This window comes from Clupea harengus, chromosome 22, assembly GCF_900700415.2.
Source record: "Clupea harengus chromosome 22, Ch_v2.0.2, whole genome shotgun sequence".
Lineage (NCBI taxonomy): Eukaryota > Metazoa > Chordata > Actinopteri > Clupeiformes > Clupeidae > Clupea > Clupea harengus.
Genome location: NC_045173.1, coordinates 18,887,156 through 18,907,413, shown reverse-complemented (window position 1 = coordinate 18,907,413; position 20,258 = coordinate 18,887,156). Strand labels below are relative to the sequence as shown.

The window sequence follows — 20,258 nt, the reverse complement described above, 5'->3', positions numbered from 1 at the left end:
TTACTGGCCAATATTGATTTGCCCAGGTCACAGCTGGAACAAGAGGAAAGATTCAATGTGCCCTGAATGGTTATACCTTGACTAGGAATCATGACTAGGAGAGGCCTGGAGATGACTTATTTTTCAGATGAAGTATGTCTGTCAGTGATGGCAGTCACTGTGTAGATGACCGATAGTTTAGTTGCTCTAAAAGTGTTCCTCAGTCCACCTCCTCTCAGGCCTCTTTGCACTGAAAGTGCTCTCCCTGCTCCCTGCTGTCCTAATGGGCATCAGTGTAATTATGTATGTCCCAACTTTAATTTAGGATGCTACTGATGAGCTCAGCTCATTCAGGTAAGCAGGGTAAGAGGGGAGTCATGCAGAGTGGATGGGGATGGCAGGATTGAGTGCCCCCGCCCTAAAAGAAGCATTGCTTGCAGCAGCTTTAAGTTACCCTGCACTGCCATTAAGTGAACCTAGCTGGCATCTGGTTTTACTGCTTCCACTCAGGCACCACTGTATGCTGCCTTCTGTCCTGGGACAATGTGACACTGTTGATGGCATTGTCGATGAGCTTTAACAACAATAATGACAATAATCCTGATTTAGACCCCTGCTTGGTTTTAATCACATCCCAAGCTGATCGAGCTGGCTGCTGCTGCTTTTACTGGTACATGGTTTTAGTTTTGAAACGGTGATCACAAGGAGCAGGGCTGTTCTCTTGGGCCATCATGGCAGAAGGCGAGTCAAGGAGAGTGAAGGCTCGGCAGTCATTAGATATACATTCTATATGTTGGATATAAAATAAAAATTATGATCTAATACAGTCCCATCATTAGCCAAGCAGTTGTCACAAAGGCTCACTCTCACAGAGGTATGAGGCAAAAATGTTGGGTATCATATTTTTATATTATTTTATAAACATAATATAAATATATATAACTCCTTGTTACAGTTCAGTTCACGCCTCCCTGGTTGCCTCCATGTAACGCTTATCAGTTCAATTTTCTAATCACAGAAAGTTGAGTTCAAATATCCAAAGTTTCATTTTCAGCATTGACAAATGAAAATTTGGGATATTAAATAGGTTATTTATTTTCATTTTTCTACTGTAGTCGGACCCGTACTCCAGGAACTCATGATAAGATGTCATTACAATACTGAATAATTGGAGTCCAACACCAATTTAGTTGGTTTTGTTGTTTTGTTGTCTGTAGGGATCTTTTCCATGTTGTCAGACCTTTTATAATATAATTTACAAGCCTGTCAGTTTACTTTGACATGCTGGCTTGCCTCATAGGATTCCATTGTAAAGCTGTTTTGCGGTTTTAGCGTTGTAACTCAATACTGGACCAAATTTGATCGTTAATTGTCCCTAGTAAAATTTTGGACACAAAAAGATAGGGCCCAAGTTGAAAAATCCTGAAGTGTCCCTTGAAGTTTGGACCGCTGCATCAGAACATATTAGCTGTAGAATCATTACAGGCCACGCCTATACAATTTGATTGACGAGTAACTTGGAAACAGATTGACGGATCAAAATCCCTTTTTGTCAGCACTGTCTGTGATATGTACCGTATACCAAATTTTGTGAAAATCGGATGAAAGGCCTTGGAGGTGGTTGCTTTACTTTCATATTTGATTTTCTTATAATGGTGGGAAAATTGGGCAGGCGGTAATTGGCGGGAATGGGTGCCTGGATCTGAGTGCTTTCAAGGAATCGGAGGGAAAACATTTTTTTTTTTCAAACCCATACCCAGCCCAACCCAACCCAACCCAAGATATAAGCAAAAACGTAAATGTGCTTGTTATAGTGCCCCCTATAATCAAAAATGTGTAATTTGACTTGCTAGAGATGCACTGATTTGGAATCTATGGTCAAGATTTAGTGCATGTGTGGTTTATGCTGCCCTTCACATTTCCTGGGAGAAGAAGAAGAAGAAATAATAACATCATTAGGGATCCAGAACCTTTCTGCTTGGACCCCTAAACATCGAATAGTCAGGAAAAAATATAGCCCTTGAGGCCATTTTCCTCCCCTATCAAGACATTGGGTATTATGTCCTGCTCGTAAGGTTCATGGTGTTGCGATAACATGTCAAAGAACATTGTTTCCGAAAGTGTGTTTGGGCTTTAGGAATTCAAAAATGTTCTGGACAAATATTGTAATGACCTAGTTTGGCCGCAGCCAGGCTGCTGAAACATTCTGGGCATGCACAACGTGTGTGATGTCAGCGGACCAGTGGGTGTGTGTGCTCCATGAGGCTTAAGCCAATCACAGCAAACCAGCCTGAGAAACATGTCTTAGACTTAGGGCATCACCAGAGATCTGAATCATCCGCACTCTTTGAAACCGCATTAGGTCATAGTCTCAGACTGAAAGGTGGAATTTTGCACGCAGAAAATGGAAAGGCTTAAGGAACGTGCTTAAAAAGGTTAGCAGAAGAAACAAGGTGTAGTTCTCCCTGGGGTGACTCACAGGCTAGAAATCCTCTCCTGGAAGATTTCATTAAAATACAAAACTTTCCGGAGGAGGAGGAGGAGGAGGCAGCAGCAGGAGCTGTAAGGTGTTTGGTGAAAGATCAGGTCTGATCTGTGCATCTCCCTCTTCTCTCTTCTCTCCCACGCTTTAGGTACTCTGCTCAGATCAGTCATCCAGCAATGTGACCAAATCCCACCTGGAGCTGGAGAATTTCCTTTTAAAGGTACACACACACACACACACACACAAACACACACACACACACACACACACACACACTCCCCGAAGAAGCACTTGAAGAATGTGTTACTTGCAGCCTGGGGAAAAAAACTGTCTAAGAGGAATTTTATTTTGATGCATTATTGTGAACTAAGGGCAATAAACGAATGAAGAAATCCCTCCAGTGCTCCCTCTATGAGGCATAACTGTGATTTATAATCAGTGAGATGCTTTTGCTGTGTTGCCTATTTGAAGTAAATAACTAGAGGCTTCCCCACCCCCCTTTCTCTTCCTCCCTCCCTCCCTCTCTCTCTTTATCTCTCTCTCTCTCTCTCTTAGCTGCCTAAGAGGCACTGCTCTGAGACCTGTGAGAAGGGCCTTCTGAGGCTTCTGACCCAGAGATGCCAACACGACCCCAGGGACCTGGAGAGGATGCTCAAGTGAGTGAGGACACTGTCTTCCCTGTCTCTATTCATCTCTCTATGGTCTCCTCCTACTGTCTCTCCCTCACCTGACGTAACCTGCACCCTCCCTCTCTCCTCTCCCGCTGCTGCTTTTACCAGGCCGCTTGGCTGTGTTCCCCAGCAGTAGCAGTCGCACCGACACGGTGCGTTAGTGGACGTTGCTGCAGCCATTAGCCACGCTTCCTGCTTATCAGCCGTGTGTTCTGCCATAGGATGGTCATTTAAAAGAGCAGCCCTGCCAAATCCACTGAGCTTGTCTCTAATGGCTGCAAATCTATTTAGGATATGTGGAATGGAAAGTTTCCTTTTAAAGGCCAACTGCGAGCCATGATATTTAGGTCAGGCCCGCTGATGTGAGGACCAGAGGGGATTCTGCTTCCTGTGTCGGCGGTTTGTAAAGTTGCCGCCTCCTCGCCAGGCCCTCCCCAGAAACACAAAGACAAAGCGGCCTCTATGTGACTCCCCACTGTCAGAGAGCTGCTGAATGGGCTGATATTCTGCTAACATCTTAATCCTCTCTCTCTCCCTCCCTCTCTCTCTCTCCCTCTCTCTCTCTCCTCTCTCTCTCTCTCTCTATCTATCTGTCTCTCTCTCTCTCTCTCTCTCTCTCTCAAAGACAATGTTTATCTTTGAGTCAAGTACTCCCAACAAAAGAAGGAGCTGTGCACATGTTTAAAGTTTTTGATAGGGCAAGTTATGCTATTCATCAGGAAGAGCAGTAGAGGAAGGATGAGGATGAGGAGGAGGAGCAGATTGTGAATTGGGTCGATATGTCTTAGTTGAATGGAGAATTAGAGTTTAATATGCTGTTTTCCAAGTCACTGATGATGTTGGACTCTTTACGCAAATGGTGTGTAGACGAAGGTCTGCGCTCAATGAATAGTAACGGTAGTGTGTGGTGCCTGGTGATATGTGTTTATGTACTTGGTGCTCCTTTACTAGGGTGTGGGTGGAGTTGGGGCAGGGCTTTTTAGAAGTCCTTGATTCATGTGATGGTTCAATAAAGGGTTTTGAAATGTCAAACATTTTTTCTCTCTCTCTTTCTCTCCCTCCTTTCCCTCTGTATCTTTCCCTTCTTCCCTCTTTTCTCTATGATGCCTTTTCTCTTTCTGAACTCATTTCCCCTTTTATCTTTCTTTGTATCTCTCCCCCCTCCCTTCCTCTCTCTGTCTCTCCCTCTCTCTGGTATATCCCTCTCTCTCCCTCTCAGAGAGAAGTTTCTCTCCCTGCCGCTGGACTTCCGTCAGATGTGGGCTGTCTGCTCGTTCTTCCTCTCCGACTCGTCTCTTTCGCACTGCAGCCACTGTGAGTGTCGGCCATAATCACCCCCAACACACACACACACACACACACACACACACACACTCCCCCCTTCCCCTCAGTCTACCAGCAGTCCTCATAGATGAAGGCTGTTCAGCAGTGTTTGAAGGAAGATTTCAGAGTTCATCTGAACTGAAGTATGCATACATTACACATGCAGGGCATTTTCTAAAAGCTTATATAGCTTTCAGGAAATATTGTAGTAAACTTTATGAAAAATTTGCATAAAGTGGGAATAGTTACACTGCCTTTCAGCCATATAGTTGTCATATAAAAGAGCACTGGTGGTTTAAAAGGACACCAGGCATTTAAGAAATGTTTTCCTGAGATGTGAGATCACCTTCAGTTCTGTATTTTTGTATTTTCTTAATGATGCCTAGATGAAACCAATCTCTTGCTGAACAGTGATGATGACATACTAAAGGGTTGTATCAACAACAGGGGTGTCTTCATTGGACCCTGTTTGAAGATAATCTTGACCCATTTTCAGTGTGGTGATATCAAGGTTGCACCTGTATGCATAAGCAGACATGTCGTAAGTCAGAACCCAAAAGGCATTTAGTTTCTTTCACCCTGTGCTTAGGTTACAGTCATTATTGAGGTGCTGTATACGGGTCAGCATTGGGCTACTGATTATGGTCTAATGGGATTCTGGGTACTGTGTGCAGCCTGTCTGCATGCCTGTGTGAGTGTGAGTGTGTGTGTGTGTGTGTGTGTGTGTGTGTGTGGGTGGGGAGTGTGTGTGTGTGGAGTGTGTTTCTGGCACATGCCTAATGTCCCACCATCTGCCACCCTCTGCAGGTAGCTCCACGCCAGCAGGCAAGCCATGCCAGTCAACTGGGCACTGCAACGACTGCTCCGAGACCTCCAGTCTGGAGGAAGGTGTGTGTTAGTTTTCAAGCTCCACTGTGTCTATGTCTGTCTGTGTGTGTGTTAGCAATGTCCACAGCTTGGGTAGGTGTGGGAGTGTGGTGTTTGTGTCAGGCAGCTGTAGTGTGGCCTGTCCTTGAGAGGCACTCTGGATCCCAAAGAGCCGCAGCAGAAACCCTAGACCCACTTTATACAATACTATACTTTTTTTATATACTTTTGATATTAGTACATGTTGTTACAACATAGCCAGGATATGGTTATTATTAGGTACAAAAGATCAGGATTACCAACATGAGGAATTAGAAGTACATACCATTATTTATTTCTTATGTAAGTGCAGTGTAATAAGGACCTTTCAATATGAAGAAGGACTGAAACATCACTTGCACTTGAAATGTACTGTGTAACAATAACAATGGCTGCAGGAAATTATCCATAGTAATGAGGAGTTTTGTAGAGGGCATGGTTTATCTTTTCCTGTGAGCCACCGTTACATTTATCTTATTCCCCCCTCCCCTCCTTGGTTTTCTGTCCCTTTCTTCCTGCCTTGGCATTTCCTCCTGGTCTCTCTCAGCTCTCTCAGATCTGGATCTAGAGCCATCTGGCCGAGCCGGCGCTTGGATGAAACGCAGCAGCAAAGGTGCTGGCCGTGGGTAAGGGCACCTTCCATCACTATACAGCTCAGTACAGAACAGTGTTTCACAGGAAAGATGGTAGGAACATGCAGCTGGTGGTTGGTATTTAAATGGCTAAAAATAGCATCTTCATATAAGTGGCTGCATAATTACATAGTTTACTAGATGATACTTTCAGTCCTGTTAAGGGTGTCAGTAGATATCTTGACAGAAGCATGTCTGCTATATAATTAATAGTTATTAGTAATGACAAGAAGGACATATTCCAATACGTTTACATGTAGATAGGTGTATAAATGTATTGATAAATATTCATGTGTGGCATATTTTAAAATCCTGGAACTCTTATGGCCGGATAAGAGTTCCAGGATTTTTAAAAGCCAGTTTCACAGCTATCTCCCTCCTCACCTGTAGGTGGCAGTGCTGCAGGAGCCACCCGAGGGAAAGCAGGAGGAGAGGCCGCTCCGCACACAATGGAGAGGTGGAGTGGGGGTGCCACAGCCCCTCTCGCACGCCGGGCCTTGGAGCCTGTGCGGCCCACTCGGAGCAGGTGAGCCAGGGCAGGGGGCAGCTACTGTCTACCCCTGAGACAGCTACACTCTGGTACAAAACACACGATAACACACATATGCAAATATATGGCACATATATTCATTTCAATTATAACACATTGTGTTTTATATAACTTATCGTAAAGGTAAGTAATCTGTGTGTGTTTTTCCCCCCATTTAATCTGGTTCACTCTTGAGTTTACTGATCTGAAAAGAAAAGAAAATTATTAAATCCTTTTAAATTTATGTAGTCAACATTGTGTATTCTTTGACACACATTCCTCTCTCTCTCTCTCTCTCTCTCTCTCTCTCTCATTCTCTCTTCCTTTGTATGACTTCTTTGGCAAACAAATGAAAGAAATACAAGAAATCTAAATGTCTACGGGTAGACTTGCATAGACATAAACCTACATAAAATACACGTAGCAGCTGAAGGTCCCTCTCCTGAGAGGATAGCCATTTTCTTCATTTTCATAGTCATTTTTGTCAAGGACTTTGGGTGGTTGGTTTTAAATGTGGTTTGGCTGATTCTGCCCTTCATGCGTTGTTGGCTGTTTTTTGTTTGAACTTTCAGTTTAGATCGACAGAATTCGGTATGTAGGGCTCTGTTGGATACCCGTGTAGTGTAGTGAGTGAGTGTAGTGAGTGAACCCCAGACCTCACTTCCATATAGTGCAATAGGCTGCATTAGGCCGTCAAATAGTTTGCACCAGATTGTGATTGGTTTATTTATATTGTAAAAATGAGATGTTATAGCATAGAGTAGAGTGCTCTTCTGGCTTTGTCTTTGAGGGCATTCACTGTTGTGCTGAAACTTCCTGATGCAGTAATGGAATTTGACCCCTGTCTCTAAGGGTGAGTCCAGGAGCTGCACATTGTTCCAAGTGTCAGATAACTCATTAATGTAGGCTAGATGTTGAATAGTGTTGGACTCAGATAACTCATTAGTGTAGGCTAGATGTTGAATAGTATTGGACACAGATAACTCATTAATGTAGGCTAGATGTTGAATAGTATTGGACTCAGGCTGCAGCCCTGTCTCACTCCATGTCTCTGTGTGAAGAGCTCTGTTTGTTTGAATACAGTTTCATAATTGTGTAGGTTTTCTGTTGACTGTTTTCACAAATGCTCAATCCAAGTTTTTCCATTTTGTATGGGTACTTCATGTAGTTCCTTTTTGATTGTTTGTAGTTTTTGAGGGTTTTACAGTATTGCATTCTTAAATCTGTTTTGGGGGTGGTGCTGTTTTTGGTTTGACAGTTGCGTTAGCTTTTTCCTGATATTTTTACATTCTCAAACCATTTCCCATATATTTGTTTTTTTGGCTGTTTCTCTGTTGTTTTTGGTTATGCCAGCCTTTTGTGCTGCCTTGTCAAAAATCAGGTGCAGCAGATAAACTGTCATGTTGATTCAATTTTTGTCATTAAGGAATAATTTATAACTAAAGTTAGTTGTTTGATTAGCTAATTCAGGTTAGTTTAGGGCTTGTGTAAATGTACGTCGGTTTGAGCTTGTACAGCTTTCTGGGCTTCATATGCGTGTTACAGGGTTGGTTAATCATTTCTAGAAATATATTGAATTGGTTATGGACTAAGAAAGGAGTTTGCTGCCTGACAGTGGATGGACTGAAGTAGGAGAGGTCCGTGTCAGTGACTGCACAATCCCCCTACACTATTACCCAGAGCTGAGAGATATGTAAACTCCCTAAAGTGTCCCCACTGATCCTCCCTCTACAGACCTAAGGCTCGACAGACGAGCACTAACTCTTTACCACTGGTAGTGACCACACAGTCTTGGTTGTTTTGTGTTATGGTGGTTGGTGCGAGGTGTAAAGGTGAGTGGCTAAGCACGTGTGTACACTGCCCTGTGAATCAGTCAGTCAGGCTCAGCCCCTGCATTAATGTCTCCAATCAACAGCACCTTTCTATGGGCCTGGGAAAAATGGCTTATTTCTGTCTAGAGACTGTTGAAACAATCTTCATCATAATAGTCTGATTCTGTTGGGGGAATGTTAGCAGCACAGAAATGCCAGTGGTATCTTGCAGTTTCATCCGATTTTTCCATTTTAAACAGCTGAAATGTGTTCAGCCAATTCATTTTTGCACCACACCAAGCTACCACCTGAGTCTCTGCCACGGCGTGTTTTTCATCATTTGATTGAGGGCACTACAATTTCGTAATAGTTTGGCAGGGCAGAGCAGCTTCTGGTTCACTCTGCATTGATGTCATGGATGATGTGAGGAGGGATGTATGTAAGCGGAATGAGAGTAGATATTACAGTGCGGGATTCTGGGAACTCCATGCTAGCCCTCTCCACCACCCTCTGCCATTGCATCCACGGTCCTGCGATGCTAGGAAGGGAGCTCATTTGTCCCAGTATGGGCAATGATACAGTTGGATCTTCTGAGGGTGTTCTGATGAAGGCAAATTGCCTGGTTGGTGTTGCGCTGCGGCGTTTGGCTGTTAAATGTTGTCCTGAAAAGTTTCTCAGGGATCAGGAACCTCCCATTCAAGTCCAGAAGAAGCAGCACCACCTGTGGGGTTGGTGCTGCCATATTCTGTGGAGCAGGGAGTGTTTTCTGTGAGTGTGGGGGAGTGAAGGGAGGATTCAATTGTTGATTGTGTGTCAGTAGTGTGTGTCTTTGTGTGTGTGTGTGTGTGTGTGTGTGTGTGTGTGTGTGTGTGTGTGTGTGTGTGTATTGGCAGTGGTAAAGCCTGCATGCTGTGTTTTGTTTATCTGTATGTGTCTGTGAGTTTAGGTGTTTGTTTATCTGAATGTGGCTGTGAGTTTAGGTGTGTGTTTTTAATCTAAATGTGGCTGTGAGTTTAGGTGTTTGTTTGTAATCTAAATGTGGCTGTGAGTTGAGGTGTTTGTTTGTAATCTAAATGTGGCTGTGAGTTGAGGTGTTTGTTTGTAATCTAAATGTGGCTGTGAGTTTAGGTGTTTGTTTGTAATCTAAATGTGGCTGTGAGTTGAGGTGTTTGTTTGTAATCTAAATGTGGCTGTGAGTTTAGGTGTTTGTTTGTAATATAAATGTGGCTGTGAGTTTAGGTGTGTGTTTGAGGTGCCCTGCAGAGGGAGCTGCACCTCTGTGTATGCCTGTGTGTTTGTAGCTGTGTGTTTCTGTCTTTCTATGTCAATTGTTGAAGTCCTCCAGTTGCTCCTTCATCTGAGTTATTTGTGTTGAGAGGCTTTTGTCCCTTTTAACTTTGCCATCTGGGCTCTGAGGATTTTGTTCTCCTCCTGAATATCCTGGATGGTATGGTCTTTGCTCAGAGATGACAGATTTCCACTCAGATAGGCAATTGCTGTGAAATATCAGATTTTTTTGTGTAAAGAGGACCTTTGGATTATTTCGTAGGACATGCTCTTTGTGTTTTTTCTTGCCTTTAGAGGTTTTAAAGTTACTGGGAAACTCCACTTCTCTGTATTCTGCTGCATTCTGCTGTCTGCCAGGTGCAGGCTGTTGAGGACAGCCAAGCATTCATGGAGGGGTCTCTGGATAAGAGATGCAGACAAGGACAGGCGAAACCTCCCAAAAACTTGTAAACAGGGTCTGTGAAGCATAGACAAGGACACACACCGGCTCCCACTAGTCATCATTGTCTTAGAAATGTTTTTCGGCAATAAGTGAGCAGAATATTCTGATTGGCTCAACTTTGATGAGTGATTCGTTTTCGATTGGAAAAGCATAGTGACAGAAATTGTAGTATTGTGCACTGATTTTTGGCAGAGATGCTCCATGGACCACCACTAAAATTGGCTGGAAGTCTGCAAGATTGAAAAAACCTCAGTTCATCGCATTCGGTCGTCTGCCTCTCATTGGAGTAGCAACTTTTTAAGATTTGAAGAAGTTAGTTCGCTACAACATTAGCTTACAGTCCGATTTTTATTTTTTTTTAGATTTAAGTTTAAAATCCTGGTTGTGGCAGTTGGCCCTCAGTTTTTCCTCAGTTTCCCCTTTCATAATCCACGTGAATGTCCAAGAACTTGATCAGTAATGTTTGGTGTCCACATCACGTTTTTCTGTTTTGTCTCATTTTTAGGTAAATGTCATTGTGATTCTGACTGCACTCTAACTCTGCTCTCGCTCTCTTTCTCTGCAGTGCTGTGTTGGTGAGAAGCGGAGCTGCGCGGCGGGGAAAAAGCCTAAAGCGAGAGCCTCAGGAGCCGACAGGTACGCAGAGAGTAGTAGGGACAGACACACCCTCAGGAGATGGACCTCTGCCCATCGACTCACCCCAGGGAAATGAGTGAACACTATAAACTATGTGAATGTGAAACACAGAAACACAGCTGCCGGGTCTCTCTTATTGTCTAGGATTGAGTTAGGTGCAGTTTGCCACTGCCACAGTTTTCTTTGAGGTAAACAAATAAATTGATGTCTACCACAAAGCAAATGCAGGTTGAGAGTGAAGTTGGTCAGAAAATGAATACCTCTGGTTAATGCCCTTACAACTTCAGTCAACAGACTGTTTCCTACAGCCATTGGTCTAGTAAAATGTCTCATGGTAATTCACTACCTTTATGAGCTTCAAGGACAGGTAAAGCCCGGCTCCCAGACAACATAAGCATGTTTCTCTGTTTATTTCCCCTTCAACGAATGGCATGATACACGTTACATTTCCGTATACACCATCCTATTCATTAAAATGTAATTGAAGCTGCCAAACATTAGTTTGTTCCAATTCCACACAAGGCGAAAAATATATAGCACTGCAACGAGGGTCAATAAGGTGTACAGATTTAATCAAGTCAAAGTTTATTTTAGAAACTGGCTGCAAGCAAAAGGATCAGTGTAGAGTGTGTAATAGTTGGAAGAACAAAACTATGAAAGAATTTGCGTAGTCATGGCCCCAATGACTGATGCAATTTAATATCTACCTCTGCATACAATCTGAAATATCATCAGTGGACACTTTTTTTGGCGAAGTTTCATGTGCTTAGTGTGACCTTGAGAATATTTGCATTTTAGGGGCTGGAAGACACGCAGAGTTCATTCTCATTCATGTGAGACAGAGGGAAGAAGACAAGCATAAAATGCCAAAGGAAATGAAATAGATCATATTTTTAAATAGTCCTAATGTGCAGCGTTAATTGGATTTCACAAATTGGATTTCGCAAATCGATCATGGGAGATTCATTTTTTTCAAAACGCTGTCATTATGAGGTTAATGTGCTATCCAGCCTCCAGAATCTACATGGCAAACCTCTGCTTTCACACTGCAGGGAGCTCGAGGCGAAGGCCCCCGGTGTGGGAAGGGGAGACGTATGTCCCGAGATTTTACACCACACTGTCCAAAATAGCTTAGCACCGAGGTTGGCCTAGAGCTGGGTAGAGCAAGGTCAGCTCTGACATTTCAGGTCAGCTTGAGAAATGATCAAAAACATGGTGCTGGAACACACACGGCACACACGGACACACACGGACACACACAGGCAGGGTAAGAGTTGAGAGAGACCGCTTACCACTTCAGGAGACAACCACACTTTACTAGAGACATTTCATTGTGTCCTTTTAGACTAGCAATAACATGGCCTAACCTAATGTTCCCTCAGTTCCCCCAATGTAGTTACTCAGAGGTCATGTTTCATCAAAGAACATGCTTTAATGACAGCGCATGTGACCCAAGGCTGGGTCATGAAAGTCAAAGGTTAGCACAGACACTGAGCACATCAGACTTAGAATGACGGGTTCTATTTTACCGCCTGTTTAAAAATGACATCTTTCATTTTGCTGCTGTGTGATTCAATAGATTGCAAGTGTTGCGTATCATTCGTTGCTTTTCTGGTCTGTTAGGCCATTCTGATCAGCATTGTAAATTAGCTTTATAAAGGCCCACTGCAACCCGAACTGCTCAAATCCATTTTACATCTCTTTCAGTGTTTTCCCTACAGAGCATTTTTAAAAGATCCCCATTTTAAAAGATGTCTCTTCCGACATGCTTGTTATAAATGCCAGTGCGATTATTTCACACTGGTCTGAGATTGCTGGGACATCAGATGAGTCTGTGCTGTCTGTCGACGGGGCGCCAGACGAGATGGAGGCAGATCTGAGGCGAAACTTTGTGCTTCTGCCTCTCTTCACAATCTGACTGTTCAAAATCAGTGGGTGTTGGAGGAAGCATGTCCTTTTAAAGTGATGCCATCATAAGGACCAGGAAGAGAATGGGTAAAAGAGGGAGGCCTTTTTACAGTGACACGGACCATCACCACCCACTACCTGAAATTTCTCCTGAAAGTGGGTTGCGGCTCTGGTGTCTTTATGTGTCTTTTTTTAATTATTTTTTAAATCTGGTACTTCTGTACCCCAGCATTTCCCACTACAGAAAGTCATGTTCAAGTTCTGCCAAAAGAAAATGTCCTAGCTTCTTCTGTCTCTCTCTCTCTCTCTCTCTCTCTCTCTGTCCCTCTCTTTATAAGTCTCACTCCCTCTCACTCTGTTTCTTCCACACTCTGAGCCCAAAGACAGAGGAGGACAAATCATTTTTCAGCACTGCTCTGCTTTGTGATAAAAAAAAAACATTAAAGATGTCTCTCTCTCTCTCTCTCTCTCCCCTCTCTGTCTTCTCCCCTCCCTCTGTGTTCCAGGGAGCGGATGAGGCGAGGGGAGGCGGAGCAAAGCTTTGTGCCCAACGGGATCCGCAGGCCCTCTGCAGCTCAGAAGATAAGGCAGGCTACGGGTGAGCTGTGTTGCGCAGAGGTCCTCTCGAGGCCCTCGCTGCTGGTTTACAGACACACACCAATCACACACATACACACACGCGCAAACATTTAAAACACGTAACATATGACCACACATCCAAACTGCGCGCACACACCGTTGGTTTGGGTGCAGGGACATGCACACTGTCACATATTTTCTTTCATCACATATTATAGTTAGAGTAGGCTACATGCAGGGCGATGGAATATAGGTCACAGTATATAGGTAGCCTACATACGGCAAGTCATCCATCTGTGGGAAATGCAGTGTGGAAGTGGCTGTGAGCAAATCTGTTTGATGTCCTCCAGAGCAATGACTGTTTAAGTCCTTTCAGTTCAGATCAATATTATTCACTGATGTAGCCCCATTATCAATAAAAGGATCTCAAGGCAGTTTATAAGACACAAGGTAAGGCAATATAGCATAATTCATACACATTGGTAATTCAAAGCCCTTACAAATGAGCACAGGTGACGGGGACATGGGAAAACGCGTTTTTATTTGGAAGAAACCTTGAGCAGAACCCAGTTCAAAACTGGGGACCCATGTGCATGTAGCCAACATGGGAAACGAATAGGACATCCATTACAATTCCCATTTGGACATGTGTGTATATTATGATTTGGTGTGCATCTCTTAAACAGGCCCTGATGCGTACGGAGAGACGTCCTCTGAGAGTTCCTACTCCACCACCTCCAGCCCGCAGCACCTTCAGCATACCAGTCTGCAGAGTGAAGATGATGAGGATGAAGATGATGATGATGATGATGAAGATGATAGAGGTCTTAGACTCTTGTTTGACTCCTAATGCTGAGTGTGTGTGTGTGTGTGTTTGTGTGTGTGTAAGCGTGCGCGCGTGTGTATGTGTAAGTGGCTCTGCGTGTGTGCATAATTGCACAACAAATTATTTTTTACTTTTGAACTCCTCGCATTACTGTTGTTGACCTATACATTTTTTTAACATAATTGATTCTGAAGTTGAACTCTGGTTTAGTCGAATCTCTAAAGAACAGGAAGTGGTTGATTTATACTGTGTTCTGATGAATGAAGAGCTTGTCATTTTATGTCGTCTTCGCAGACACAGGCAGCCAGTCTGACAACTCCTTGCAGGACACAGGGACCCTGAGAGCTCACCCTGCCAAAGGCATCAACGGAAAGGCGGTGGCCCTGGTGAACCCCATGCTTCCGCCCGCCCTCGAAAAGGACCCCTCAAAGCAGGCCGAGACCACCGATGGCATACAGTCACCCCCCTTCTACACCAAACCAACCGCAACCCTGGAGCCCATCCTGGCGACCTCCAGAGATACACTGGGATCCAGCACCCTGTCGCACGACAAGCCTCCTGTCGCTACAGTCAGTGCCCTCTCCATCTTTGCCCATCACGCCAGTGATGCCACGGCGGTGGTACCCTCCAGCCCCCTCTCTCTCCACCCCGCCACCTCTCTCCCCCCGCACACGTCCCTCCCGCTGAGGGTCCAGGGTGGAGCTGTGCCCCCGGCCGTGCCCACCCACGCCCCCAGCACCAGGCCCACGCCCAGCCCAGTCCTCACCCACAGCGCCGCACACAGCTCCGGCAGCAGTAGTGCTTGCGGGAACCCTATGGGCCTGACCACAGGCATGGGCACCGCAGCGGGCACACCTATGCAGATGCCAGCGCAACCTCAAGCCAACCCCCAGCTAGGCTGCAATGCCTGCGGGTGCCGAGGTAGCTGCGGTGGTAACGGCATGGTTGGTGGAGGTGGAGGTGGAGGTGGAGTTGGAGGCGGCGGTGGTGGCGGCCACCAGGCGACGACGGGCTTCTTCCTGCCCCCGCAGCAGCTGGCCCCGCGGCAGATGTTCAGTGCCGCCCCGCTGCCCTTCCTGCACCTGCCCTCGCTCTGCAGTGCCAACTACCCGCCCGGCACCCAGGCCCACCAGAACAGCACCGGACACACTGCTGCCGGCGGCCCCGCTGGTCAGCCGCTGTCCTTCTACCCGCACGCAGGCACCCACCACGCTCACGCTCCCCACGCGCCCCCCGCCTTCCCCACAAACCCGCTGATGCATGCCCACTCGGAGCACCTGCTGGCGGCGCAGACGGGCTACGGCCTGCCCCAGATGGCCACCTTCAGCCGCTTCTACGCGCCCATGTTCCCCTCCATGCCCATGCTGCCTGGCGGGACCACCGGAGGAGGAATGAAGAAGGGCATCAACATGTCCTGCTACAACTGTGGCCTGAGCGGGCACTACGCGCACGAGTGCAAGCAGCACGCGGCAGACTCCGGCCATCCAGGTAATGGTGGTGGCATAGCGGTAGCTGCGGCGGCGGCAGCTGCGGCTGCAGTGGCTGCCAGTGCTGCTAGCTTTAACGGCAGGGCCAGGAGATGAGATGATGATGATGATGATGCTGATGATGATGATGATGCTCTCATGTCACTCTCTTATCTCTGTGTGTCTCTCTCAGCAAGCCGTACTGACACTCCCTCCTGTGTGTGTGTCTGTGTCTGTCCGTGTGTGCTTGTTTTGGTGTTTGGATGTGTGTGTGTGTGTGTGTGTGTGTGTGTGTTTGTGTTTGTGTGTGAACGCATGTGTGTGTTTGTATTTGTGGTGGTTGTTGCTGGTATTTGCGTGTGTATGTGGGTGTGTGTTACAGGTGGATTCCGGCTTAAGTACGTTGCCCCCCACTCCTCTGAAGCGCTAGACAAAGCTGACTGACAGCAAGGGGACCAAGGAGTAAACAGTAATTTCTATCTCTGACTTCCTTGTGGCTTCACTCGAGTTCCACTGCAGTACTCAAGCACTGCGCCTGAGAACTGGGGGCCGAAGGGATTCTTTTTCAAGCGGTTGTTCATGGAAAAGCTGAAGAATGTCTCTCTGATTTTGAAATAGGGCAGGTTTAAAGATGTGCCTCGATGGGTCAAAAGCAGACGCAGCAGCCTAACATTTACATGACGACAAAAACATTTAAAAGTGGGTCATACATTTATGGGCTTAATTGTATGCGTTTCTGATAGAACTACCATGTGGTTACATTACGTTTGATATGGTCCACTACCATACTGTTCGTTTATTTAGTAAACATCTAATTGTAAATGGCTGTGGCATTATTATTTTTGTTTGTTTCTTTATTAAACACTAAAAGGGTCATTTAGATTCTGCACTTCAGACTTGCAGTCAGTCTTGTAAAACGTGACCCTGAAACTTGAGACTTATATTTGGGAAAGGTTTAGAATTGTTTATACGGTGGGGAGTTGCTTTCAAATTGTCTCATTTTCTGTGCATTTCCAAACTCCTGAGGAGCAGCTGATTTCAGTGTTTAAAAAAGTGTTTATAAGAAAACAAGAAAATGTGAATGTTCTAAAGAGAAAGATAAACAAAAACAAATGGATTTTCTTCTAATTTGATGATGCATGAAGAAACCATGCAGCCATTTAATTTATGTGGTAGATACATTGCAAGCCTGTATTTATGTTTCCTTGAAAAGCTCTGAATGTAAACAGTATTTCTGTTGGCTTGATCGTTGTCATTTCATGTAATGTGAATTGTTTCAAGTTCATAATCATGATTCAGACAGTGTTGTACTGCTGTTTTTTGCTTGTTTGTTTTGTTGGTTGTTGTCTTTTTTTTGTTTGATATATATATTTTTATAAAGTGTAAAGCACTATGTAATGACACTCAGCCTAACTTGATGTTCATGTCAGGTCCTTACGTGCACTGAGAGTAATCTGTACTGATCTGTCCACTGTGCCGTTTGACTTGGGAGGGCTTGGGAGAGGTGTCTGTCATTTGGTGGTGTGACCACCAGAGGGTGCACTAGTGGCCCTCTGTGCTTTGTCTCTGGTGCTTACATACACACCACTGGTAGGTTTCGAAAAAGGAGAGTGCTTGGTGTCCCAAGTATTTTTCTTTATTTGTAAGTTTTTTTTTCATGTCACACACTTCCATTTCTTCCAATAGGACTGTGACATGTCCAGGGAAAGGAAAAGCAAATATCTTTGTTTTTAGATGGATTATTGAGGTGGACCTTTATTTGAATGGAAACTTTACTAGGAAATGAAGTCATTGTGAAGCACATATGTTTACCTGCATGCTCTACGGCCAAGATGTGTAGTGTTTGTCGAGCGTACACGATGTGGGATATCTGTTCAATTACCACTTAAACCAAGCAGCGTAAACACGTTTGTATTGCCAGACTTTATACTTTTCATTTTAATGTCTGAGTTTGTTTTTTTTTTTTTTTTTTAAACAGCTCTTTTGTTCTCTGGAAACCTTGCTTAAACTGCCAAAGCAGACCTGAGGGGAAAAAAAAAACTTACTTTTTTATAATATATGCAAACAGATAATTTAAAAAAAATATTTTATATTGGTTTTGATGAAGGGATCATGATTTTGACCTGCTTTATGTACAAAATCTTTAAAAGACAAAAAAACGCAGACACTCTTGCGCTGAACCAGGGGGTGGGTGGGAGATGGAGGCAGAGACCCGCCCTGCACCTATGCAGCTGCTGGAGGTGTTTGTTATATTTCTTTGGAGAGATACTGTGCCGTATAAATGAGGTAAATTGTTACCCTGGGTTTGTGTTTACTGTTTCATATCTAAACGTTGATATTTACTGGAAAGTTCGGAAATATTTCTAGAGAGAAATTTGCATTTGAAGCAAATTTATCTATCCCATTGAGTTATCAGCAATAAATATTGAAAAAAACATCAAGCTCTCTCTGTGTGTGTGTGTTTAAAAAAAAAAAAATTATGTTGTCATGAATTATTATTTTTTCTAAGTTTAAAAAAAAGTAGCTTGACAATTTGTTTGAAAGGTCAGTGTCATTAGAACGTTGTCCTGCAATTTCAGCATATGGACAGTAGATGGCGGTCAATAACCGCTTCATATAAGAGGCCTGTCAAGAGAGGAAAGAGTTCTGCAGAAAGGCAAGGGCCAGACTTTCTTACCTGTGAAGCCTCAGGGATCCCCCACAATGCACACACTTAGGCAGCAGGTATTAGACCAAATGTTGCTAATGTGATGATATTCGGACAGCGCCGAAACTCATTTGATGTTTTTTTTAGGTACACACGACCTTTTCCTGTTTTGTTTTATAGCCTGTTCTTTGTTTCACTTCAGTAGAAAGACCTATTCACATTCAAACTGATAAAGTGTATCCCACATAGAAAAACCTTCAAGTTTAACCTGAGTGTTTTTGCAAGAAAGCCTGAATAGTGCCTGTGAAGTTTCATGATTTTAGAAGACTAATAATTCAACGAATAATTCAACACCAGGCAGCTGGTAGGATTTCCAGTGCTTATTGTCTCCATGGCAGTGCTGTTTCCGCGGGCAACAGCCTGCCGTGATGAAGCCGCCAAGCCCATGCCAGTGTGCGTGTGAGGGAGTAAGTGAGTGGGGTGTTCCTCGTAGAGAAGGAGGGGTGGATGGAGAGCAGCGTAGGCGTCATGTCGGTCATGAGGTTTTTTTTTTTGCCCCGCCCCCTAGCGTGTGTGTAATCCGGCAGTTGGTGCCGCTGACGTGTGTGTACACCGCGCGAGAGCACGAGCTTGCGTGCTGGAGTCAGCTGCAGCCCTGCATGGCCTGGATCCCAGTCACAGCATGGACTTCACGGACCCCCGCCGGGAGGGGGCTGGAGAAGCGGAGGATTCATCTCATCGCACTTCTCCACTCCATCCTCTCTTTCCCCTCTCTCAACCCAACATCCCTTCCAGAGCCGGGGCTACCATCCTCCCCCTCTATATTGTCCTCCCTCACCCAGACAACTGGGGGGGGACAGTCCTCTTCTCTCATTCCAAAACACTTCTAGATCAGGGAAAAGAGGAGGGGGGGTTAACACAGCTGTTCCTAAAGTGTGGGGTGTGAGTTAAGGGTAAAACATAAACCACCAAATACAGGTAAAATGGCAGAGCTCTTTCAACATCGTAGCCTAAAAGGAACCTATTTGGTGATGAGTTCATCGCCTACTTTGTATGCTCAGGGCTGTTTAGCCTAAGTTACATGTTGGAAGGGATAGCTTTCCTAATTATTAACACAACAGATATGCGTCAAACGATGGATATGCGATTGGATAACACCCTGTGATAAATGTAATGGCGCCTGCCATGAAAGGTTTGGGAACCACTGGTCTAACACAAGATGTTTCACACAACCCAGAGAGCAGCTGTGCCACGGTGTGGCACGGACGGATGTGGCACGGGGCGGGTGTGGCACGGACAGATGTGGCACGGGGCGGGTGTGGCACGGACGGATGTGGCACGGGCGGATGTGGCACGGGGCGTGTGTGGCACGGGCGGGTGTGGCACGGCTCCGGCCCATATCTAGATTTGTAGAGACCCTACAGCTGTCTGGGGATGCAACAGCCCCAAAACAGTCTCTTCTGGCTGTGACGGCTGTGAGAACTCCCATAGGTGGCAGTAACATCATGCCTGTCAGGGGCCTAATGACTGGGCCAAATCTGCGACTACTGCGTGCCTGACCGGGACCTAACCCCAGAGTGTGCTGGAGGTGACTCACACAGGTAGTGCAGAGAAGCTAAGCACAATCACTGACCTGAACCTTTAAGCCCACCACCAATTAAACACATCCCTGTGTGTGTGTAAGAGAGAGATGCAGTGAATCAGATCAGTACCAGTGAGGACTGAGAGGTGATTACAATTATGAATGGTCACGCAACGGACTGCTACAAGCTTACTGTCACCACGGAAATGCCCCTGCCCCCCTTGCAGCTGTCGCTACGCATCAGCAAAGCCCCCACCCCCGGCATCTCCAGTGGTCATGATTGGAAGTGGAAATGAGTGAAAGGCCTGGAATAATAACAACAACAGTAATGATTGTATTGATATTACAACTTTATTCTGAAACTCAAGGTGCTTTCTAACACGCATGGCGTTTTACGGTCTGCTGCAAAGTTTTTGTCCATGAGGTATGGTGAGGATTTGAGGATTGGTTTAGGGGAGACAGCCGCATGACAGAGGTTCACAGAAGAACTAAACTTCTCTTTTAGCTGTGTGCTTTGTTTTCAGCATGGTTTACCCATCACTTCTCTTT

At 45.1% G+C, this 20,258-nt stretch overlaps 1 protein-coding gene across 2 annotated transcripts in view; it reads left to right on the top strand.

Moving 5' to 3' along the window:
- zcchc2 (zinc finger, CCHC domain containing 2) overlaps nt 1–19,234 on the top strand; it is a 30,612-nt gene extending 11,378 nt beyond the window's left edge. Inside the window, exons 4-14 of one of the 2 annotated variants that reach the window (XM_031559887.2) lie at nt 2,613–2,684; nt 3,020–3,120; nt 4,355–4,449; nt 5,266–5,346; nt 5,912–5,990; nt 6,387–6,522; nt 10,631–10,701; nt 13,116–13,207; nt 13,875–14,012; nt 14,309–15,502; nt 15,863–19,234. In XM_031559887.2, the coding sequence (XP_031415747.1) occupies nt 2,613–2,684; nt 3,020–3,120; nt 4,355–4,449; nt 5,266–5,346; nt 5,912–5,990; nt 6,387–6,522; nt 10,631–10,701; nt 13,116–13,207; nt 13,875–14,012; nt 14,309–15,502; nt 15,863–15,924 (2,121 nt within the window). In that variant the 3' untranslated portion in view covers nt 15,925–19,234. Of the gene's footprint in view, nt 1–2,612; nt 2,685–3,019; nt 3,121–4,354; nt 4,450–5,265; nt 5,347–5,911; nt 5,991–6,386; nt 6,523–10,630; nt 10,702–13,115; nt 13,208–13,874; nt 14,013–14,308; nt 15,669–15,862 lie in introns of those variants that run through there. The other variant, XM_031559886.2, reaches the window with a different exon arrangement.
- Nucleotides 19,235–20,258: the final 1,024 nt, after the last annotated feature.